Source organism: Gadus morhua, chromosome 10 (genome assembly GCF_902167405.1).
Source record: "Gadus morhua chromosome 10, gadMor3.0, whole genome shotgun sequence".
Taxonomy (NCBI): Eukaryota; Metazoa; Chordata; class Actinopteri; order Gadiformes; family Gadidae; genus Gadus; species Gadus morhua.
Genome location: NC_044057.1, coordinates 10,194,451 through 10,219,630, shown reverse-complemented (window position 1 = coordinate 10,219,630; position 25,180 = coordinate 10,194,451). Strand labels below are relative to the sequence as shown.

General features: G+C 45.5%; 1 protein-coding gene across 6 annotated transcripts in view; it reads left to right on the top strand.

Moving 5' to 3' along the window:
• Positions 1 to 24,421, top strand: part of fbxo38 (F-box protein 38) — a 29,981-nt gene extending 5,560 nt beyond the window's left edge. For 5 of the 6 annotated variants that reach the window (XM_030368528.1, XM_030368526.1, XM_030368527.1 and 2 more), the window contains 14 exons: positions 84 to 214; positions 348 to 518; positions 631 to 773; positions 5,647 to 5,857; positions 6,149 to 6,391; positions 15,098 to 15,280; positions 16,230 to 16,904; positions 17,275 to 17,372; positions 19,773 to 19,875; positions 20,043 to 20,209; positions 21,482 to 21,627; positions 22,151 to 22,254; positions 23,315 to 23,428; positions 23,830 to 24,421. In XM_030368528.1, the coding sequence (XP_030224388.1) occupies positions 84 to 214; positions 348 to 518; positions 631 to 773; positions 5,647 to 5,857; positions 6,149 to 6,391; positions 15,098 to 15,280; positions 16,230 to 16,904; positions 17,275 to 17,372; positions 19,773 to 19,875; positions 20,043 to 20,209; positions 21,482 to 21,627; positions 22,151 to 22,254; positions 23,315 to 23,428; positions 23,830 to 24,008 (2,668 nt within the window). In that variant the 3' untranslated portion in view covers positions 24,009 to 24,421. The remainder of the gene's footprint in view (positions 1 to 83; positions 215 to 347; positions 519 to 630; positions 774 to 5,646; positions 5,858 to 6,148; positions 6,392 to 15,097; positions 15,281 to 16,229; positions 16,905 to 17,274; positions 17,373 to 19,772; positions 19,876 to 20,042; positions 20,210 to 21,481; positions 21,628 to 22,150; positions 22,255 to 23,314; positions 23,429 to 23,829) is intronic. The other variant, XM_030368532.1, reaches the window with a different exon arrangement.
• Positions 24,422 to 25,180: the final 759 nt, after the last annotated feature.

Sequence of the window (25,180 nt, the reverse complement as noted above, 5' to 3'; positions counted from 1 at the left end):
ACCAATGCTACATTTCATTGCAAAATGCTGAGTTTTAGATTAGCTGTTTAGTAATATTGGATCCACTGTTGAACATCCGCTAGGCTTCATGAAGTGCGCATTCAGCCTTCTCTCACCAAAGACGGAGTGTTCTCCGCTCTTAAGATGGCTGAACTGGAGTTCCCCCAGTTTGAAACACTGCACCTTGGATACGTGGACGAGTTCCTCCTGCAATGTGAGTCATTTAGAAATGTATTATTACTGAATTGACCAGAAACCCTAATTAAACACCTATTTACCTTTTCATTATTTGATATGTTTAACCCCTGATTTACCATCCATGGAACTTTTGATGAACTTTTTTTCAGGTAAAATGAACCACTCTGAGCTTGTGAAGTATGGTTTGGCTGATGTTGTCGAGAACCCCGGCATCATCACAGATATCGGCATGAAGGCGGTCAATGAAGTGTTCACCAACATCAAGTATCTGCTCATCTACAACTGCCCGCATCTGCACAACCCTCACCACTGGATCACAGGTAGGGAAGCACTAAAATGTACCGCAATACACTCCCTGTTTGTTGATCATGCATTCTCTTCAAGTATACTTAGTTTCATGCACCCTACGTTGTTTCTCTTATCTGACCTCAGACCAGTCGAGGTGGAGCCGGCTGGTGGATCTGACTCTGGTTCGCTGTCACGCCATTAAGTTGGATTCCTTCTCCCAGTTTATAGAATTATTACCAAGTCTGGAGTTCATCTGCCTTGACCAGATGTTCAGAGAACCTCCCAAGGTACAGACACACAGACACACAGACAGACAGACAGACACACAGACACACAGACACACAGACAGACACACAGACACACAGACACACAGACACACAGACAGACAGAGTTCTGGGCCCCGTTTCCCGAAAGCATCATTAGCCTAAGTGGATCGCGAAGTGCGTCGTGCGAGCATCGTACAGTTTTCACACCGTTTCCCGAAAGCATCGTTGGTGAAAATGCTCGTAGCTGACGAGGACTCCAGGGGTACACGTAGGATGCTAAGAGCATCGTTAGCCTACTATAGCCTCAGTGGCGTCACCAGCGGACATTCCGTGTATTGGATGCGTTTTATTAAAACACATCCAATACCACGGAAGGCCCAGCTGGCGTAAACCAAAAACAGTGGTTACTATCGACATATTACTCATAGACTACTGTTAGATTTAAACAGCAAAGATAGAGGCATGTTAGAAGTAGAACAGCATAATTTATTGCAGCAATTTCTGTAGGCGTTTTTTGTTGCGATTGTTTGCATTAAGCACTGTAGGCGCTCCGGTGAGGCTGTGATGAAGTTCACTATTTATTGGAGACAGTAACGAACATCCCTGACCATTAGGGCTGTAATGATACACAAACTCACGATTCGGTTTGTATCACGATTTTTGACCCACGGTTCGATACATCCCACGATTTTTTGAAATTTAAAAAGCATTTTATTTAAACACTTATATACCAATTAACTTAATGTAACATTTAATAACAAATAATTTGGAACACTGAACAGATTTGAACAGAAAGAATACTATTAAAGTATAGCTAAATGAATAAAGAAATAACGTGTGGGAGGATGCTTTTTTCAACTGTTTGGTTGGTTTGGTCAAATATCCTTATTAGCACTTCTTATTAGGCTATGTAGCTTAAATAATGACATAATCAGGCCGTATAGAATGCAACATGTTTAATAGCCTAACTTTCAATAGATGGAGAAAAACCTGAATGTCATGAACGTCGCAATAACGAGGCGTTACGAGTAGCATATGTGTGCGCCAGAATGGCAATGTGCGTATGCGTGTGTGAGTGACGTCAGCGAGTGAGTGGACGAGCGAGGAGAGCGAGCGGTAGCGCGTGTGTCTAGTGAAGAAGCGAACGAGTCCGGTAGAATAATGTACCCATCCTGTCAATAATCGGTGGCCGCTTCATTCCGACCTATAAGCAGACAAACTGCCAGTCAAATCACACAAAACACTAGAGACAGGATCACACAGGCCCCTCTGGATAAATGTCGTTCATATCGCATATGAGCACTTCGACGGCTGTGGAGAAATGCGATCCTCCGTAGCCACGGAGGATTGCAGTCGCATACTTACGGCATCGATAGGAGGGGGCGCTGTCAGCAGACTATTATTTAGACAAATTATTAGCAAATTTCAATCTGACAATTTGACAGCAGAGTTAGAAAGGGCGTATCGCGCTTCTGCCTTCTCACACCGCGAGACAGGATCGTGGTTTTGAGTATCGCGATTTTCGGTTTGATACGCGTATCGTTACAGCCCTACTGACCATGGTTAATCGCGTTTGTAGTCTACATTCAGACGTGAACTCATAATTGCATGCGGGTGTCTTCATTCATAAAAAAATTAAAACATTCAGGAGTTTGCAATAATACAAATTATTCTAAAAAGGTCTAGACTCCGTGTGCAGCCCCGCCTTTTCCAGTGAACCAAGAAAGCCTGCGCCTTGACAAACGGGGGATTTGACCCCCTCGGTTTTACATTGGAAACTTGAGATAAGAAGGTGATATCGCCGGGCGTGCCAAGCTGCAACCGAACTGGCTTGGCAGTGTAAAAAGACCTAGGCTATAGCCTACATCATCCTGCCCAACAATATGGGCAGGATCTAGACCAACCTCTCCTAATCGGATCAGCAATAGCCGTGTGTCAATGCCTAGCCTCTGCGTTTGAATGATAATGAATGAATGGAACGTTGCATTTTTAATGTCTACAAATATTCTAGACTAGAGAGTGCACGCCAATCAATGGAACCGGAATCATATATGCTCTCTTTGCTGCGCAAAGCATGTTTCAGAAATCGGCACATTAAGATAAATGTAGTTGTCACACAAGCTATTTTTGATTTTTGTATTATGAAATTATTTCAGGTGAGAAAATGCCGTGAAAAAGATGTACGCACAGGGCATTCAGGATTAGGACTGATATCAGCCTAGGCCTAATCAATTGTGTTTTAATATCTTTAGCATTGATATTATTGCAGTCTATTCTTTTTGTAGGCTACTCTGCTGTTGGCCTTGATGGGGAGTTATTTTAACGCTTTTTTACCCCATTTTCCTGCAACATTTCTGCGTCTCCCCCTCCTACGGAACCCATTTCAGCACCGTGTCAGTAGACAGTTACAATCCTACGAACGTCGTGAGTGCAGTGAATGCGCGTTCATGTTAAAGGTCCCATGACATGAAAATCTCACTTTGTGAGGTTTTCTAACATAAATATGAGTTCCCCTAGCCTGCCTATGGTCCCCCAGTGGCTAAAACTTGCGTTTGGTGTAAAACTAGCACTAGCTGTTCTGCTCGCCTTTGAAAAAACGGAGGCTCAAGCGCGCTGATTTGGAATGTCTGTATTCATGACGTCATCAGGAATCTCAGCTCCTCCCCTTACTCTGCCTGGCCCGCCCAGAGACGTTGGCCCGCCAATGAGACTCGACCGTGCGAGCGCCACATGTGTGTGTGTGAATACACATACTGTAACGCAAGTGTTTCTTGTCGGTTCTTTGACGTGTCTTGTATTTCCACAACGAGACTGTCGTGGGGGTTATCTGAGCCATGGTTGAGAAGGAATTGGGGGAAAGGAACTTTGGTTTGACTTGCTGAAGTACATGAATTGCGACATGCCGCCGGTTGCCGCGAGGCACCATCGCCCGGCAGCGGGCAGCGGGCAGCCGGCAGCAGGCAGCGGGCAGCCGGCAGCAGGCAGCGCGCGGTTCAGTCGACTTCAGGTTGATGTGAAAGTGGAAGAACCAGAGACGTCGCAGAACCCGACAAAGTCGTTTGTGATTCATAATATCGTCTGGAGGCGCACACAATATGTTGTATGATATAGATATCTATGTATTATATGATATTATTTAGATATAGAGCTCCAGGACTGTAACGCAAGTGTTGTACACTTCCTTGTTATTTGGATAACCGTTCTGCTGTTGGTGTGATGGCGCATAACACGTCGGACTCTCGTCTCTGGTATTTCTACAACGAGACTCGTATTGGGGGTTATCTCAGCCAAGGTTGAGAATGAATTGGGGGGAAGAAACTTTGGCTTTGACTCCCTCAAGAACATGAACCACGACAAGGAGGAGAAAGGGATCTTTGCCGGGCAGCGCTTATGCACCTCCGCCTCCGGCGGTGGTCCCTCAGCGGGGCTCAAGCGGGAGACATTCGCCGCCAACAATCCCTTTCTCCTCCATGTCGTGGTTCATGTTCTTGAGGGAGTCAAAGCCAAAGTTCCTTCCCCCCTATTCATTCTCAACCTTGGCTGAGATAACCCCCAATACGAGTCTCGTTGTAGAAATACCAGAGACGAGAGTCCGACGTGTTATGCGCCATCACACCAACAGCAGAACGGTTATCCAAATAACAAGGAAGTGTACAACACTTGCGTTACAGTCCTGGAGCTCTATATCTAAATAATATCATATAATACATAGATATCTATATCATATAACATTGTGTGCGCCTCCAGACGATATTATGAATCACAAACGACTTTGTCGGGTTCTGCGACGTCTCTGGTTCTTCCACTTTCACATCAACCTGAAGTCGACTGAACCGCGCACTGCCTGCTGCCGGCTGCCCGCTGCCGGGCGATGGTGCCTCGCGGCAACTGGCGGCATGTCGCAGTTCATGTACTTCAGCGAGTCAAACCAAAGTTCCTTTCCCCCAATTCCTTCTCAACCATGGCTCAGATAACCCCCACGACAGTCTCATTGTGGAAATACAAGACACGTCAAAGAACCGACAAGAAACACTTGCGTTACAGTGTGTGTATTCACATTGATGTGGACGTTGAAGAACCAGGAACGTCGGAGAACCCAACGCGGTCGTTTGAGATTCATAATATCGGCTTACACAGCTTTTGGCCGTGATAATATATATTATATGATATAGATATCTGTGTAGGCTATATGATAATATTTAGATATAGAGCTCCAGGACTCCCGTGTGTTCTAGAATATTTACAGAACACGGCTAAAGGCTGTGTGTGCCTCGCCCTTGCGATACATCCACTGTAAACAGAGCGCATGGTACTGTGGCTGTAAGCTGCTCAGGGCCACACCCCCACCCTCCTCCTTGACACGCCCCCCGAAACAGCGCATTTGGGGGAAGCTCAATGTGCGACTGGCTCGGAGTGGCTGTAACTCTACACCACGGCTGAATTTCGGGAACGTCTTTGAATACTGTGTTAGTTGCCCACTAATACCTATATTAAAGAATACATAAAATAGCATGTCATGGGAGCTTTAAGAGGAGTTTCGGGAAACGCTCCAAAGAAATTTACGATGGATCTTGCGATCCATCGTGAGAATGATCGTATGAGCGTGGATCCATCGCTATCGGGAAACGGGGCCCTGGACTCCGCACATTTGTTTTGCTTTAAAGATGAGCCCACGTTTTGTGCGGAGACACGGTTGTGATCAGATAACAATAACAGCCCGAGTGGGGATTGTTATATGTCGACATCAATGATTTACTTTTTTTCTTATCACATGTTTGGTTATATGATGATAATTCATGTTTTGTGTGTGTGTGTGTGTGTGTGTGTGTGTGTGTGTGTGTGTGTGTGTGTGTGTGTGTGTGTGTGTGTGTGTGTGTGTGTGTGTGTGTGTTAGGGTTGTGCCAGGGTGGGCCTGAGTGCAGGAACTGGTATTGGTGTTTCTTCAGCTCTCGTCAGCAATCAGAACTCCAACAATGACAACAACAACAATCATCACAACAACAACAACGACGACAACAATGATGGCCACCTTCCTCCTGCTCCTCCACCTGCCGCCAACAACAACATCTACAACCAACGAGCGCCACGCCCACACCAGCACAACGGCAAGGCGCACACTCAAGACCCGTCAGATACACAACCGTTACACAGCCGTTACATGACCGTGACACGACCGTTACATGACCATTACACGACCGTAACACATACGTTACACGACTGTTGCACAGCCGTTATCAGGCCTGGCTTAACATCTCTCCATAGACTCTAAAGACGTTCACTGCCTTTCTATTGTCAGATTGTAGAACGGTGGAATGTTCTCCTAAAGCAACAGACGAGAGGAGCCCGTCTGAAGGTTCTTCGTCTATGAATTAAAGTGTAAGATGTCTTGTCCACAGAGGGGCTGGAGGTGAATGGTTTGGTGGACGGGGAGGAGGGAGGAGAGGTGATGGAGGAGCGTGTGGAGGCGGAGGAGGGAGGAGAGGTGATGGAGGAGCGTGTGGAGGTGGGGCCCCACATGGAGCTGGGCGGGGAGGAGGAGGTGCCAATGGAGGACTTGAATATTTCTTCAGGACACACCAAAGCAGGTGACCTCACAGAAGTACCAGCAGCAGCTAGCCCTATTGACGAGGAGCAAGCAGGTATGGCGCCCGGGGTCATCGGGCAATAATGAGACCTGAGATTTCCTGATCCTCCAGACCTTAGATATCATCCAGATAGAAGCAAACCGTTTGTCTTTAACAAACGACTGTGATGGACAACCTTGTCCCTGTACATAAAGTAGGAGTTTGTCATGTGACCAGAGGGGGCCGTATGTGGTACGCATTGAAGAGTTGAAGCTTTCATTGTTGTATCATTCATGCAGCAACCACAGACTGTTGGGAGGCAAGATGAAACGGACTGATCTTGAAATGGGACTTGTTGGAACCAAACTCTTTGACTTTTTTATGTTGTAGTGACACTAAGATGCCAGTAGATGCTACATCGTACTGCACTGCTGCAAGAGTTTGCACTAAACATGCTTCTGACAGGCATTGGACAAATAGAGAAAAAAAATACACACTTTGAGTTCAACTTTGTTTTTTAGTATTGAGTACAATGCATGAGCTTGGCTACATTTTAGTTTGAGCTTTCTATGCATTAAGGCGGGAGGAAATCTGCGTGCATACGTTGACGCAAAAGTGTGTGGAATTCGATTGGGTATGCATGTCAGGCGGCTAGGTGCTGCTGTGATACACTCACACAACAACGCCATGTCTGAGCGAATGCGTAGAATCTTCCTACTTCTCTTATCTGCGCCGTGAAAACCAAAACATAATTACAGATCCTTCTCTGTTCAATAATATTATCTGTACATATCCCGTACATTTCGTGGAAAGACTCCTGTAAGTTTATTAGAGCTGCCAGAGCAGTTTGACGGTCCGACGCATGGAAATAATCCAACACGTTTGTTTATTTCCCTGTACTGGGGCATGTTTGTGACGTAAACGTGTACGCGAAGTGAGCAGATCTGAGCAGAGTTTTGCGTCTTGGCAGTGTAGACGGAAACGCTACGGCGGAGCGTATTCAAGTTTTCCACTCTGAAGGGTGGTTTCAGATTGTCACTTCCGATAAAATATTTTGTCGTTTTTACCCGCAAGTGTCCTCGTGTAAACGGGGCCGTCTTTCATTGGACTTTTGTATTGGACAGTTGTGGTCATTGTAGCACATGAATGCATTTTACTCATGTTTTAGCAATAAGTTGATCCTTTGGTCGCAAGCGACTAACAATAAGTAGTCTATAAAATGAAACAAAAATATATCAGTCAACAATGCCTGCTTGAATAGATCCTAAATTTGTTGCGTCATTCACATGTAGGCTAGAAGTAAAGCAACTTCACTTGTTAGTATTTAGTAGTATTTGATTGCGTCTACTTGCCAGTAGAAGCAAAACGATCTGACTCTGTGGACGTCAGAACCCATCCATCACCAGTGAGCCTTTACCAACTGCTTGACCTATACATCAATTGAATTATGATGGGTTACATAGATAGATCTTGGCATGGGTGTAGGTAATAATAATAAGTCTCTTAAAAATGAAATCCAGTCTGCATTTGTCCGTCCCACCCCTGAAAATAATGGATTAAGAAGCCTTTTTGTTTTTAAGAGCACGTACAATTAAGGCACAGTCCTGTTCGCAGCGATGGAAGTTTGATTCCTGCCATGGTCCTTTGCTGCATGTCCTGCCGTCTACCCCTCACACCTTCCTGTCTATGTCACTATAATGAAGGGTAACAATTCAAGAAAAAAAAATAAGACTTTGGAACATGGATTTGCTGGAACATGTGCATGTTGATCCACCGCCCAGAGCGCTTCAGCCCATTAAGGTCTACAAGTGATCCGACAGGAAGGGATGTATCTAGGGGTCAAGGACCCTGGGCAGTCAGCTAGAGACCTGGGCTCTCTATGTAGAGAGGGCCTAAATGACCTGTAGCTCTACCAATGTGGGGGCTATAGCCTTACAGGAAGTGACCTTGGCGTCAGTTTTTAAATCCAGCTTCCGCTGCCGCCAAACTCCGTCAAACAGCTTCTCTAGCTTTGAACTGCAACTCTTCGAGATACATGTTCAACCTCCTGTTCTATGTGCTGTGATCTACCGTCCCCCGAAGTTTAATAAGGATTTTATCCAGGATTTCTATGACTTTGTGGCGGGAATTGTCTTGAACACAGATCGCTTATTAATCATAGGCGATTTTAATATCCATGTGTGTTGCGACTCCCGGCCCTTAGTTAAAGACTTCTTGAATCTCATTGACTCTTTTAACCTCAAACAGTCCGTTACTGCCCCGACGCATGAAAAGGGTCATACACTAGACCATGTTCTGTCCCACGGCTTAAATGTGTGTATTGGTGAAATTTGTGATGTGCCGATTTCAGACCATTTACCGGTGATGTTCACTCTGACTCTGCCTGGTGCTCAGGCTTCAACGCGCGCCCCGGCGCGCCGCCTGCGCGCGCTGAATCCGTTGACCGTGTCACAGTTTTCCGTCGCTTTTATTGACTCTATGCCTCCCACAAGTGACTTAGAAAATATATCTGCGGAGGAGATACTCAGTTCTTTTAATTCTACCTGCTCTAATATTCTGGACTTGATTGCGCCCCAAACCTGTCACTGAGCCGTGGCTCAATGACTACACTCGTACTCACAGACGCACATGTAGGCGTGCCGAGAGAAAATGGAAGAGGGACAAACTCTATGTCTCCCTTGGGATTTTAAGAGAAAGTTTAGCAAAATACCAGAAAGCCGTTAAATCTGCGAAAACCCAATTCATATCCAACCTTGTGTCCAAAAACAGCCATAGGCCCCAGGTTCTTTTTGCCACTCTAAAAAATCTCATTAATCCCTGCAACTCTCCTGCTGTTGTGCCATCACTCCCTTTATGTGAACAATTTCTTGCGTTCTTTATCGATAAAATCTCTGCAATCAAATCTTCACCTCCTCTGTCCACCGTAGATCCAGCGGCATCTCCTGTATGCCCTACTGTCTTCGAGCAGTTCTACCCACTGTCGCTCTCTGAGCTATCGCAGTTGGTTACAAAATTGAGACCTTCACAATATCCGCTAGTATTCCTGCCAGATTACTGAAAGACGTGTCTAACACTGTTGGCCCATACATTTTAACGTTAATAAATACCTGCCTTTCCTCAGGCTGTGTTCCATCTGTTTTTAAACATGCTATAGTCCAGCCAATTATAAAAAAACACAACCTCGACCCCTCTGTTCTCTCCAGCTTTAGGCCTATCTCTAAGCTTCCCTTCCTCTCTAAAGTGTTAGAAAAAGTGGTTTTAGAACAACTGCAGGTACACCTGGATCTTAATGACATAACAGAAAAGTTTCAGTCTGGTTTTAAATCACGCCACAGCACAGAAACTGCACTTTTAAAAATATTTAATGATCTTCTTTTAACTGTTGACTCTGGGAGCTCTGCTGCGACCACCAGATTCAGTCGACCACCAGATTCTTTTATCCCGCCTGGAACTCTGTGTTGGTATTACTGGAAATGTCCTAAAATGTCATATCTGTCAAAGAGAACCTTCTCTGTTCATCTAGGTCAGTACTCCTCAGCTGCAGCCCCACTAGTCTGTGGGGTCCCCCAAGGCTCTATTTTATCTCCAATTCTTTTTGCGCTATATCTGCTGCCCCTAGGTTCCATTTTTAAAAAATACAACATTTGTTCCACTGCTTCGCAGATGATCTACAAATATACCTGCCGTTAAAATCAAACAAAGAATCAACAAATGCATTGTCAAACTGTCTGAAAGATGTGAAAACCTGGTTGGAACTTAACTTCCTATCACTAAACAATAATAAAACCGAAATAATTGTTTTTGGCAAATCCGAACTGCTGGATGACATCGACAGTGTTCTTGGTCCCCTTGCCTCCTACAGCCGCCCTTCTGTCAGAAACCTCTGAGTTATTTTCGACAATGGTTTTAAATTTAACAAGCAAATAAGCTCAGTCGTGAAGACGAGCTTCTTCCAGCTGCGACTCCTAGCGAAAGTAAAGCTGTATCTCCCACCAAAGGACTTTGAAAGAGTCATTCACCTGTTCATAATGTCCCGTCTAGACTACTGTAATTCTCTGTACTTTGGTGTGGACCAATGTCGGCTCCGTCGCCTGCAACTGGTCCAAAATGCTGCTGCACGTCTCCTCACTGGAAAAAGGCGATATGACCACATTACCCCTGTCCTGGCCTCTCTCCACTGGCTTCCTGTGGTTTTTAGAATTAAATTCAAAATTCTGTTGTTTACTTTTAAATCTCTACATGGGCTGGCACCTAAATATATGTCAGAGCTGAGGCCTGTTTCAGGTAGCTGGTTTAACATACTCTGAGTTTAATCCTGCGCTCTGAGTTGGTTGACTCAGAGTTCAGGGTTGAAAAGCAACTCTGGGTTTTCGGTTTCAGAACAGGTGATCAGCGTTGGGTTAATCAACTCTGAGTATGTTCACTCTGGGTTGGGGGCGTGCCTGTTGACTATGAAGAGCCATCATCAATGGATCTCTGATAACATGATCAAACATGGACCAAAAGCGTAGATCCACTTACTTTTCCCCCACGGAATTGGAAATTCCAATGAACGTGTATGCCGAGCAGTTACCCATTTTAACAAAAAAAAGCAATACCGCCGCGGCAGCGAGAGCGCGAGAGAGAGCTTGGCAGGAAATAGCTGAACAAGTCAATGCGTGAGTCAAATAAATTAGTAAAATAAAATAAAACAAGAGGAAAGTTTAATATCTTCCACTTATTCAATATGTAAATTGTGTGTGTGTGTGTGTGTGTGTGTGTGTGTGTGTGTGTGTGTGTGTGTGTGTGTGTGTGTGTGTGTGTGTGTGTGTGTGTGTGTGTGTGTGTGTGTGTGTGTGTCAACTTACGCAACCCCGAGTTGCCCCACGAGGACTTGGCAGCAAATGAAGTACAAAAATATAGTTTAAACAGGTAAACTAATGTTTAATTGAAATCAAATCAATTGTGCTGTTTTGCCTGCTCTACCTAATTGAACAGCTATGTTCAATTACCCAGCCACCCCAACACTGCCAATATTTAATAGGATTTAGATATATTAGAAGGCTACACCTAGGCAAAATGCATTATAAATATATATCTGTCTTCAAAATAGCGCTTACTGAATATTAGGGTAACATTTTCCTCCATGTTAGCAAATCGAAAAAATGCAGAGACCCGGCAGACTGGAGGGGGTCCACCACCTGCAGCCCTCACAGAGGCTGAGGAGATGGCCCTCAGCCAACAGAGTATGCGTCCTGTGGCTGAGGGCATCCCTGGGGGGAGCTCCTCTGATCCCCCCCACCCCCCAGGATAGAAGTGCCTTTACAGTATAAGGGGTTGGTTATTCAAAATAATTAAATATGTACACGCAACCCAGCGCGTTGCAAATTAGATGGGGCAATATTCTGGCTCAATAATTGCACTGTCTAATCATCTTCTTCCAGTTACTGATAGCGCCCTACTTGAACCAGATGCCCTCACCAACCTCCATGCAATTGTAACAATTCAAAAGATGCAAAAGGATGCTTTGGAGATCCAAATTTTGGAACATAAGTTATTAGTGGGTGAGGTGCAAACGGGGATACTGTTCCCTGCTCTAAAAACATACCCAATATAAATGACTTTTTTTTTTTGTGCTTTCAGGAAATAAAAAAATCCTCATAATAAGTAGATTGTCTTTATTAGAACACGGGCCGTGGTGGGACAAGTTATTTTGTTGAACAGTTTACTCAACGGGTTTTAATTCAGTGAACAATGCAGACGATTATGCTGAGCATGTGCATGTAGAGAAGAACAGCATCTGGTTAAAAGCAGCACCAGGGTCTTTTCTGCCTTGCATTCTTAAAATGAGTTTCTTGACTTGCAGCAGTTATAGGTCCGTGGTTAGTCAGCTACTCTGATCATGGGAAAGCCACAACGTTGAAGTGACTGTAGTACAGAGCGGTTGGGATGCACGGCGCGGATCATTCTGCACATGCGTTAATTGCGCTAAAAAATAAAAAAATAAACTTAAAGCATGCCCCCGGTGCGTTTGACAGTTAACATGGGGGCTGAGAAGGTGGTCTAAATAAATGATAGATTGCGCCGAACGATAGCGCTCGTGAAGAAAATTATCAGGAAAATAAAGTATATCCAACCGGGGTCTTAATAATCGTTCCTCACGGAGATTCCTTCTGAGGATCGCAGCCTCTACGTCCACAGGCTCTCGTAGAAAAGGTAAAAAAAAAAAAGGACATGCCATTTCTAACACTTCCTTCTGTCGGAGAGCTGCCTTCAGCCTTATAGACAACAAACTCAGAGTAGGTCTAACCACCTCCCGAGCAGGTTAGGTCCACGGCGTATGTTGCCGCAGCAACTAACTCTCGGTTGCGCTGAACCTGCTACCTGAAACGGAAAACCCAGAGTTTCCACTAACTCAGAGCGAACAAACTCGGGGTTGCCTCAAAACCAGCTACCTGAAACAGGGCTCTGGTCTGCATCCGTGCTCCATCTAGAGAAATTCGATCAGCTCAGCAGATGCTGCTGGATGTACCCAGGTGCAGACAAAAAACAAAAGGCGACAGAGCCTTCGCTGTGGCCGCTCCTAATCTTTGGAACAGTCTCCCCCTGAGTCTGAGATCTGCCCAGTCTATAGACCAGTTCAAAACGCAACTAAAGACTCACTTTTTTACATTGGCTTTTAATACAGATTAAGATTCTATTTTATCTTATTCATTGTTGTTGCTAATATGTAATATTAAGCCTTCTTGTTCTTTGTTTTGTTTTTTATATTGTATTTGTGTACAGCACTTTGGTCAACTACTGTTGTTTTAAAATGTGCTATATAAATAAACTTGACTTGACTTGACTTGACCTTAGATAGTGCTCCATCTCCCCTAGCCCCCCCAGTGGCAGAGTGGTATCGGGGAGGCGGGAGGATTCATCTCCCCAGAGCTCCCCCAGTGGCAGAGTGGGATCGGGGAGGCAGGAGGATCTCTCCCAGTGGCAGAGTGGGATCGGGGAGCTGATGACCACTCTGGTTCAGGCTGGTAGAGAGGGTGCACTAACCCGTATCCTGGGAATGGTTTACAGATTGTGTTGGAAGTGAAGGACAGCAGAAGGAGAAAAGTTGGGCCGAGAAGGCAAGATTTAAGAAGGAAAAAGCACTGAAGGAGGATGCAGCGAAATAACAATAACAATAATAGCTCTAAAATAACAGATATATTCGGATTCCTTGAGTAAAGACGCTGCAGGTTAAAGGAGTTAATGCAGGGAGCTAGGAGTTGAGCATCAGTGGCCAAAGGGCTTCATGATTACGTCACATTTCAAATAAAAGCTTTTCCCAATTTTTATTTTATCACTAGCTGTCCAGCTTGGCCATCGTGCTATAACAAATAAATGGGGGTACATTTACATTTAGGGCATTAAGCAGGCGGTTTTATCCAAAGCAACTTGGTAGCGAAAAGTTGCTAGCTTACCTATCCAAATGTTGTATGGAGGTAGCATGTATGTAGCCACAGAACTGAGTCAGCACAGTGATGCTGATGTGACAGGCTAGGAGGTGGCAGAGAGGTGTGCACATTGCACAATGTTATGAGTGCAACAAAGGATAGGAAGCAGTTTCTAGGAGCAAGTTTTTATATTGCAGGGAATTATAGGACAAATGTTATAATTGCAACATATGGAGAAATATAGGAAAAGATATGCTATAACATGTAGGTCTCAGAGTCCACTTGTGATTTTAAGTTATTTTTTCAGAAACTAGAATTGGTAAGTAGTTGATTTTACAGTTGTGTCCGTTTGCATTTGTTGGTTTGGAGGCAGGACGTGGCTGTGGGCGTGCAGGGTTTTATTGTTCAGTGGTACATAGTAAAGCAACCCCCCCCCCCCCCCCCCCATTAGGCGAGCCAGTCTGCATCATGAGCATCGAGGGATGACCCTGAGTCCCACTACAGACCTGCCTGCACCCCACGGATCCAACTCGTATATCTGAGATTCAGACCTTGGCTCATAAAAATAAAAGGTCATGATCAAAATGGAACAGGCCAGGGGTGAAACCGCCGCTGTTCATTAACACTACTCCCTGCTATGAGCCTAGTAACTCTAACCCCAGTAGCTCTAACCCCAGTAGCTCTAACCCCAGTAGCTCTTACCCCAGTAGCTCTAACCCCAGTAGCTCTAACCCCAGTAGCTCTAACCCCAGTAGCTCTAACCCCAGTAGCTCTAACCCCAGTAACTCTAACCCCAGTAACTCTAACCCCAGTAACTCTAACCCCAGTAACTCTAACCCCAGTAACTCCAACCCCAGTAACTCCAACCCCAGTAGCTCTAACCCTAGTAACTCTAACCCTAGTAACTCTCACCCTAGTAGTTCTAACCCTAGTAGCGCTGACCCTAGTAGCTCTAACCCTAGTAGCTCTATCCCTACTCTTATGCATGAGGTAAAAACCTTTGAAGACTGCTAGAGATGCCAGATTTATCCACCAATCCCTCGGGTCCAAGGGATTACAGTACATTGGTATTTTTGACAGAACCTCTCTGAGTCTGGCCCGCCAGAACCCGTAAACCAGAATTTGGAAAGAAAGGACGTTTCAGGGATAGGATGGGACTGACCTGATTATCCTATTCCTGTGTGTGTGTGTGTGTGTGTGTGTGTGTGTGTGTGTGTGTGTGTGTGTGTGTGTGTGTGTGTGTGTGTGTGTGTGTGTGTGTGTGTGTGTGTGTGTGTGTGTGTGTGAGAGAGAGAGATATGTGACTCTGCTCAACTGCTAATTGGTTCAACCTTAACTTTGTACGTATTTCATATCTTCTTCCCATCCCCAGGTCCGAGTGGTTTAGTCCAGCAGAGTAGGCCAACATGTACCTCAGGCAGCAAGCCTCCCACCAACTCTGACTCTGACAGTGAAGAGGAGGAAGGCCTGACCTTGAGGCAGACGGCTGGCCCCGGGCCCCAGCAGACGGCCTCCTGTCCAGCCGTCGGTCCTGCTTGCAGCAGCGTTCCCAGCAGTGAGTCTGGTCTGTTTGGGGACAACGGAGGCACAATGTGAAAACACTGATGTGTCATGAGACCTCGCACAGTTTGAATGAAAACAAACTATTTTAAGACATGGCTAATGTGTTAATGCTTCAATAAAAATAAAAATCAATACAGAGTCTCATTGCTCAAGACTAATCAGTCATCACATGGAGCTAATTAGCTAATGCATTTTTTAAAATTTATTTTTCATTATTGAGAATGAATTAAAAAAATAATAATAATAAGGGCATGTTTATTTTATCTGGCTTCTTCATTGTCTTTAATATCTGATCCAAAGTTCTCATCAATATTGTGCAATAAAGGATTTGGTGCATAGAATTTGGGAATTGAGACATAATTGGGATAATTGTGTCCTTAGAATAATTTTAATGTAACGGATTAATGACTGTTGTCCATCATTTATCATCTCGATCACAATGCACCCTGAAATGCTGTTTCAACAGTGTTGCCATGGACATGTTGTTTTGGTTATAGCCAGTGCTTAATTTGTCCAGTGGGAGCTCCCGGAGCGCTGAGGACGGGGGGGGGGGCGATTGTTGACGGGGGGGGGGGGGGGGGTCCGTAGCGATTGTTTGACGGGGGGGGGGGGGGGGGGGGGGGGGGGGTGTTTGTATCGTCAACCTACGGACTTCAGTGACGGTTTCATTCCATCTATACACGGGTGTGCGCCTGCAACACGGGGCGCCAAAGTGCCTATTCCCCACGCAATGTTATGTCGTACTTCATTGATTACCGCTACGCAGCGCATTTTTTTTTTATACTGCTCGTGGCGGAGCTGGCGGAGCGCACGTCAGAGCTTCCGGAGCGCACGTCAGAGCTTCCGGAGCGCGCTCCCCCTTGCTCCCCCTCAAATTAAGCACTGGTTATAGCATACGGTGATAATCTCTTCAATGTCCTAATTAGGTTTGTTGTCTGCAGGTAAAGGAAAGACCCCCCTCCGGCGGGCGGGAAGCACGGCGGCCCCCTCCACGGTGAAGCCCCCCCCCACGGTGAAGTCCCCCCCCCTGCCCGGTGAGGGCTGTTGTGAGAAGAGCTGCCAGGTGACCAGCGAGCAGATCAAGGCTGACATGAAGGCGGCCACCGAGAGCGGTAACCACGGCCTCGCTGGCGTCGCCAAGCAGGGCCCTGCGGCCGGGGGGGGCGGGGACGGTAGCACGCCCCCCCGACCTTCCGCTGACCCCGGAACGGGACACGGAGGGACGGGTGGACGCGGAGCGAGGCCGGGGGCTGCAGGGGGCAGACCCCGGGGGGGGGAGAGCGGTCCGGAAACGGGGAGGGACGCTGACCGGACCAACCGGGCTCAGGCCGGAGCCGTTGGCAGAGGAACGACCAACGGGCCGGAGCATGAGGGGGCAGGGGGCCCGGGGGCGGAGCAGGGGGCGGGGCGCAGTGGAGGGGCGGGGCCTGGAGCTCAGCCTACCGGCGGAGCATCAAGAGGAACGACCAACAGACCTGGGGGCCAGACGCTCCACTCTGAGTCTCTAGGGGGATCTGACCAACCAGGGGACAGGTTGGAGGACATGTTTGTCCCCAGACGACCGCTAACACGATCGCGCAGCCGCATGTCCCTGGTGCCGCTCGTTGCTGAAGCAGGTTTGTGGGCTTTTCTAGTCTAGTTTATTGAGTGTTTTTTGCCCAAATATTTTTGTTGACGTGCACAATTTTCCTTGTAAAGGATCTCCCTTTTGCCAAACATAAACACTGCACATTTATTTGATCATACAACTGAGTGGTTCTGAGCAAGACCTGAAATGGGTTGTTTGCAGTTAGGAGGCGATCTGAGAGAGCTATGCCTAGACATTGATTACATTTGAATGTATTGTTATTCTTACATTTCATTATGTATGAATGTTTTGCAATGACTATTGCTTAATGTATAGGGGCTGATGGTAGGCTGGCATTTTCTTCACTTTTTTACTGTATACATTCTTAAAGTTTGAGGCTTATTGCTTTTCACCTACAGACTTATCGAGAGCCCGACCCCGCCCGACACGAAGGAAACGAATGACGGACAAATCGACCAGCACCTCAGACCCTGTCACAGAGGATGACCATGTACAGGTACAAACACCTCTCAACCAGTACGCACCTCTAAACCAGTAAACACACCTCTCAACCAATACCATGGTTTGCTGGCCATCGGCCATACCGGGCATTTTGCACGGTGAGCCGACGTGCTATTTGGGCAGAGCCCTCCTACGGGGCTAACATGACACTTTTAAATAATATATATATATTGGTCTGACAGGCCCATAAAACCAAGTTATCAACGGCCCGATTGATATTAGGCTGGCACAATCACAATCAACCCAAGGGCTTCCTAACAAACGGGCATCGGCCCTGGCACACGCTAGTCTACGTGCCTAGCAGTTAAGTCGAACTGCTAGGTATTACCAATTCTAAAGATTATGTTGAGGTCGACATGCTCGTGTTTATAAAAAAATAATCTTGTAAAGGAATACATTGTGACTTTTTTTGTTAATCTATGTTCTTGCTTTTCGTATTTAATCAAATAAATTCATGATATGGTACCCAAATGCATGATGGGTACCATATCTGCTCCTTGATTGTCATCAGACGTCAACCGTAGCAAACAGACTCGTTCACCCTCAATTGATAATATGGCCGATGAGCCATGCCCCAGGGCCCCAGGGCCCCAGGGCCCCAGGGCTCTTCGTAAAGTTGTTCCGCCTGTGATAGGTACACTTTTTGGAAGTATTTAATGTGTCCACTCTAACTGATTCCCGTTAACTCATTGCATGGCATAAGGTACGTGGTTTTAAATGGTTGCACCGCCCCTGACCAGTACACACACACCTCTCAACCAGTTTACACACCTCTCAACCAGTTTACGCACCTCTCAACCAGTACACACACCTCTCAACCAGTACACACGACTTTAAACCAGTACCCACGACTCTAAACCAGTACACACACCTCTGTCTCAACCAGTACACACACACACACACACACCTCTAAACCAGTACACACACACCTTTAAACCAGTACACACACACCTTTAAACCAGTACACACACACATCTAAACCAGTACACACACACATCTAAACCAGTACACACACACATCTAAACCAGTACACACACACACACACACCTCTAAACCAGTACACACACACACACCTCTAAACCAGTACACACGCACACACCTCTAAACCAGTACACACACACAAACACCTCTGAACCAGTACACACACACACACACCTCCTAAACCAGTACACACACACACACACCTCTAAACCAGTACCCAGCCTCCTGATTGGACAGGGTTATTGTTAATCTCGGGGGTTCTTTCCCATGTTGCCTTTGTTCGCTGCGTTGCCATCATCCAAGGAAGCAGAGGAATCTGGAAGCTCAGTTCTGGCATTTTCTTGAGGCCAACCTGTTTAGCCCACCTGGCCCAGATCAGACCAGCCACAACCAGTTCTCTAACATGGGGCAGGTTTACACTAACTGTTCAGAGGAACAACCAAGATGGCCTCCACTGATGTGCAGAACAGCAATTAATTAACTAGATGGTACATCGCCTTTTAAAGAACCAACAACTGCACCTAAAGCCTTTGTTGCTCTACTACCGCAAGGAATGTTGACTCTTCTCAGCTCTGATTGGTCTGATCAGCTCATTAAATGTTTTTACTTACTCTCTCTTTTGACAACTTGTGTGTATATGAATGCAACTCGTGTATGTTAAGTCATTTATTTACTCTTGTGTTATAGTTTGACAATGTTGGTGCTGTCTGTCCTTTGTTGTGAAAAAATCATCAAAATATTGTTTAAAAAAAAAAAAAAAGTTTTTTAACTGCCACATATGCCCATCTTGTGCCTGCCTTTTTCCCGGTGTGGTCCGCGAGTTTACACTGACCGATGGTAATATACCGGCCTGAGTTCGCACCCCAATTTACCCTCCCGTACTCTACACACATTGGCGGTTTCATTTTGATATAAATGCGATTAGATGGCTCTGCGGTTCCAGGGGCGGGACTTGGGTAGAGGTGTTGCTGCGTTGTTTCTACAACGGAGACAACGCAGCGATATCAACATGGGCAGTGTAAAAATGCCTTGTCTCCTACTCTGATTGGTCTATCAGCTCTTTCTCCCACTCTGATTGGTCTATTAGTTCTTTATCCCACTCTGATTGGTCTATTAGTTCTTTCTCCCACTCTGATTGGTCTATCAGCTCTTACTCCCACTCTGATTGGTCTCTTAATAACACCCCTTCGTGAACTCTGGATATAGAATACTAATAGATATATTATACTTTTCTAATCTCTACTTGCCTTTATAAAGCTATAAAGTACATTGTTTATATAAACTGCTGAAAAATGTATGTCATTGTACAATTTGAAACAAACTCAACAACCTTGGCCCTACACACACGCAGCCCAAAGGCTCACTCCGGTGAGCTTTTGAGGGCTCACTCCGGTCCCCCCCCCCCCCCCCCCAGGTCTTATCTCTCAAGGGCAAGAACCTGGTGGGCCTCACGCTGACCAACTGTGGCATCACAGACCTGCTGCTGAAGGACTGTCCCAAGATGATGTTCATTCATGGTGAGTGTGTTTTAAACACTATGACTGGTCCTACCTACACAGGTCTGACCATGCAAAGCCTGCTTCCCGTTGTACCTATTTTTTAAAGGCACAGCATACATGATGCCATTAGTGTGATGCTGGTTTCTTATTGAGTGTGTGTGGTGGGGGGGCTCTGCTCCTCCCAGCGACTCGGTGTCGTGTGTTGAAACACCTGCGGGTGGAGAGCGCTCCCATCGTGAACCGGTTCGATTACGCCCAGTGCAAGAAGCTGGACATGGAGCAGGTCCTGGACCAGATCCTGAGGATGCCCCCCGAGAGGAACCGCATCATCTACATGCGGCCCATGCACCAGGTAGGAACCAGACCTCTATCATTGTTGTACCGTAGGAGGGCTCTTGGTATCATGACCCCACCGTAGGAGGGCTCTGTGTATCATGACCCCCCGTAGGAGGGCTCTGGGGCTCTGGGTATCATGACCCCCCTGTAGGAGGGCTCTGGGTATCATGACCCCAATGTAGGAGGGCTCTGGGTATCATGACCCCCCCCCCCCCCGGTAGGAGATCTCTAGGTAACATGAATGAACCCCCCCCCCCCCCCCCGTAGGAGGGCTCTGGGTATCATGACCCCCCCCCCCCCCCCCCCCCCCCCCCCCCCCCCCCCCCCCCCCCCCCCCCCCCCCCCCCCCCCCCCCCCCCCCCGTAGGAGGGCTCTGGGAATCATGACCCCACCGTAGAAGGGCTCTTGGCTCTAAACTCAGGGTAGGACTTACAACATACAACATAACGGATAGTAAAGAGGCACCACAAAATGAGTTGAGATGCGCCCAATGAAAGGTTAGTGCCCCCAGTAGAAGATGTTAGCCTTGAGCCCTTGTAGGAATCATGATCACCCTCATAACATATACTCTGAAAAAACTGTAGTTCTACAGGCCCCCATATCATATACTATGAAATAACTGTAGTCCGGCAGGCCCCCATATCATATACAATGAAATAACTGTAGTCCGACAGGCCCCCATATCATATACTATGAAATAACTGTAGTTCTACTGGCCCCCATATAACCACAGCCTGAGTCCCTCCGCAGACTGGTCACCTCTGGTTTACGTTCCATCCTCTCGTTAGTTCCAGTTTGAGATGATAGACGAGGAATGTTAGTGGAGGTACAGAAATATGTGAGCTGTACAACTGCAGTAATACTTTGGACAAGGGGGGTTTAAAGAAAGACAAGATTTGGAGGACAGTTGGTGCTGTTTGTACAGTACATTACGTTACTGTATGCACAATTCACTTCAGACAAAACATGAAACCCATCTATAGCAGAGACTCGTCGTTCTCTATACACTCCTGTTGCTCTCGATGTGAGGCAGGTTAGTGTAGCCTCCGGGTCTACGGTGTATCCCCGTGCCCAAGAGGACCGGAGGTCTGACTCTGTTGGCTCACCCATCGCCAACGGTGGCTCTTCTCCCCCAGAAGGGGTATTGTCCAGCACATTGAACTTAAACTTAACTTAAACTTTAATCATGTTCTGAGAACCCTTTTCTTATCGTTTTGACCTTTCTGTTCCACCTCGTTATTCTGCCTTATTTCAGAACCTTTTTTTTTACCTTTTTGGTTTGTTTCAGATCGATTCTCTGGCCCTGGAGCGTCTGCTTTTCCGGGGTCCTTACCCCTACCACATTGCTATAGTCCATGAGTTCAGCAACCCTCCAAATATTCGCAACAAGGTCAGAATACGAAGCTGGATGGACACCATAGCAAACATCAGCCAGTGAGTCTCAACATGGTCCCCTGGAATTATGTTATGGTATTCTCAAATATTAATCCTGGATGGCAAACATAATATTTATCAGCCTTCAGTGCTGATCATTCTTTTATTCAATGGTCATGATTATTATTGTCTTTTATAATGATGGAATGGAAAATAATGTAGAATCGATTTTCTTCCTTAATTTGAAATGCTAGTTATAAATTTGAATGATGATTGAAGGCATGTAGGTATTTTTAATACTACCCTTTAGATAGACGTTGGTAAGCCACCCCAAAGGTTACATCATGACGCTGTGATTGATACATTTGTGATTCATTTAATTGTTCTATTTTTTTTCCAATAATTTTTAATGATAATAATATTTAGGTGGTTGGAAATTTGGGATCTTATTAGCTGGTTTTTAGAGGGATTTTCTAGCTGCCTTTATGTTTTCTAGGGTTGGCTGCATTCATCCAAACAAGAGCAGCTCATTGGTTAGAGGAACAATGCTGATGTGTTTCTCTCCTCCCCTTCCTGCCTCCAGGGAGCTGATCAAGTATGAGTTTTTTCCGGAGGCTACGAGGACTGAGGAGGACGTTAAGAAGAATCCAAGGTACCCCTGGGGTCGTGACATCTACACCCTGGAAGGTAAACCACCCAGTAGTTGATCATTGAGGTGTGCTGGCTTGCTTGTCGCGCTTCTATCAAAGTAAGAGGATTTTGCTTGGCTTGAATGAATCAACAAATGTATTGTGTGTTATAACAAAGCAAGATAATTTGAACGGTTTTATTGACCTCCTCATTCATCAGCTCTACTGATGCTAACACTAAATTTGAATGAAATTGCACCGCAGTACTAGTGCTATTCAAGAGCATTCCAATAAATGCATTTTTATAAATAAAAATATGGAATTTGACTATATTACCCAAGTTGCAGCCTGTTATTATTAATGGTTATCATTGATCGTGTCACAAATGTTTTGAAAGGTATGTCTAAACCGCATAGTGACAGCGAAGCCAAATCAATGCGCAGCAAAATAGTCTCAGACCGATTTTGGTCGTACACCTTTGTGTGTAGGCCGATACAACAGTCATTTGTCAGAAAAATTTGGATATAGGCCGGGGTCTGGATAGCGTAATACAGGTTGAACTGACATAGACACACATAGACTGTATAATTCCGATCAAATTGATGTGTACGGGAGGGGTGTGTGCAGTGAGAAGGGGGGGTATTTACTGACGTCTGTGTTCTGGATGCTCTCGATAGCTTAGGATCGTTCCCTCTGACGGCTAAAAAAAAATACAAATAAAAAATGTCCCCCCAAGTAAATGGGATATGTGAATAACACTGCATAGCTTGGTGGCATGAGCCACTTGTTAAGAGTACAACCTCATAGTAGATCGATCTAGATCGATATTGAAATATGGTACTTTCATTAGGTCTCTACTGGATGTCTTGGCGTTACCGTCTCCGTCACTTTACGGCTTTCTCTTGTTTTGAACATTGATGGAAACAATTGAGATAATATTAATACAAAACCTCCCTTTTTTAACATTTAACATTTAAATCAAATTCTTTCTTATCCTGGGTGCCCTTGTTTTCAATCTGCATATGAAAATGCTTTTTCCCTGACTGAAATGCCACTTTTCAATTCCAAATGTTGGGGTTCCTATGGGAGTGTGAAGCTGTGAGTGCTTGTTCTCCCAGGTGTGGTGGACGGCGCCCCATACTGTATGGTGACGGACTTCCCCTGGCTGCGGACCCTGAGGACAGCCGACTCAAACGGATACTCTCGCTACGACTTTGAGGACGATGAGAGCAGTGAGTACTTCAAGCCTTCCCATTGGATGAGACCAGTGAGTACATCTGTGAGAAATGCACTACCTTGTAAAACCATGGCAATAAATAAGGCGGAAGTTTCCTGTTTGGATTGTTGGTTTTAAATAGAGTAGAAAACTTGAATTGTATGTATTGTAAAAGCAATTATAAAATTATGACTTATAAGTATGAATTAGACATATGGAAATGAATTTACAACATAACTGCGAAATAGACAATTGTCTCACTAAGAAATGATGGCTCATCATTAATCATTTTAATAATTTTGTAATTATTGTTACATAAGCAAGGTTATTCCTTTATTAATTACTGTGTTGTTTTAAGAGACCCATGACCATGGTAACCAAGGTGACCACATTAATTTCTCTTTCCCTCCCTCCCAGCCACCATATACGCCCCACGACGCAAAGGCCAGCTCTCTGCGGACATCTGCATGGAGACGATCGGGGAGGAGATCTCTGAGCGGCGGCAGAGCAGGCGCGGGGTGTTCCAGAGGGTGGTGGTGCTCTTCCTCCATCATTGTGACACTCCCGGGGAGCCCGTGGATGACGATTACATCTGATATCTTGGTGTCTAAAGACACTGCTTTGCAATCAAGGCCAGAAATTGCACCTGCTGACCAGACCTAATGCTTTGCCTTTTCTAGACATCGCACTGCCGTGAGATTCTGTACAAAAAATCTCCCATATTTTCATTCGATGAGGTACTTTTTATATGGTTTGTTTGTCGTTCTATTCACATCCTATTGTTGGTGTTAAGTGGCCCAATGTTACTGCAAGAGTGTTTGGGGGATTTACCTATAACAACTATGAACCTTTTGATACAAATATAAATGTCAAATGGGACCTCTCGAATGATATCCCATAATATGGAGTTGAACCATATTACCCTAACCACTGAGATTCTAAGAAGTGAAGGTAAACCTACTTGTTTGAATTGTGAGAATAAATTAAAAAGTATTCTGTGGACTTTGAATCGTGACAGACTTTCTGCTTCAACCACTGTGAACCAGATACAGGCCGTTTACATGTTAGTCTCTTCTGAACCAGCTTCTGAACCATTTTCTGAACCAGCTTCAGGCCGTCAGAGGAGCTACATGTTATTCTCTTCTGGCAGAGAGACTAACATGGCCTTCATGGCAACCTTGTGGAAGGACCACAGTGAGGAGGAAGTTTGGCCCTTAACCCTAACCCTAACCCCTCAGTGGGGAGGGCTAGGCCCTTAACTCCACTCAGTGGGGAGGGCTGTTCTAAGAAGAGTAGTAGCACAATCATAACACAGACCTGCACTTTGAACAAACCCGGCAACATATGAGGATCTCTATCTTGCAGTGCTGCATGTCCTCTTGAAATCACTGAGAGAAGAGCATTCTCATGGAAAAAGTCCCAGTGTGTTTATTTGGTAACACAAATTAAAAAAAACATCAATGGAAAATATTACAATGAAATGTATATGATGGATTGCACAAAAAAACGAAATAACCAGCAATAATACTTTATTTAATGAACAATATTAATATAGTAATTTTCCATACATACACATCTATACATAATTTTTTTTTTATAGTATTGGCAATTTGTCTATTTCAGGGATAAAGTACCACATGCAATATAATATCACAGCAGCAGCCACACCGGGTAGTGGTGTGACTGGTGACACTGGTTCAGAAACAACCTCATACCTCCTTTTGAGTTCTTGCTCTGATGGAGCCAGGGCTGGTTAGTCCCGACCAGC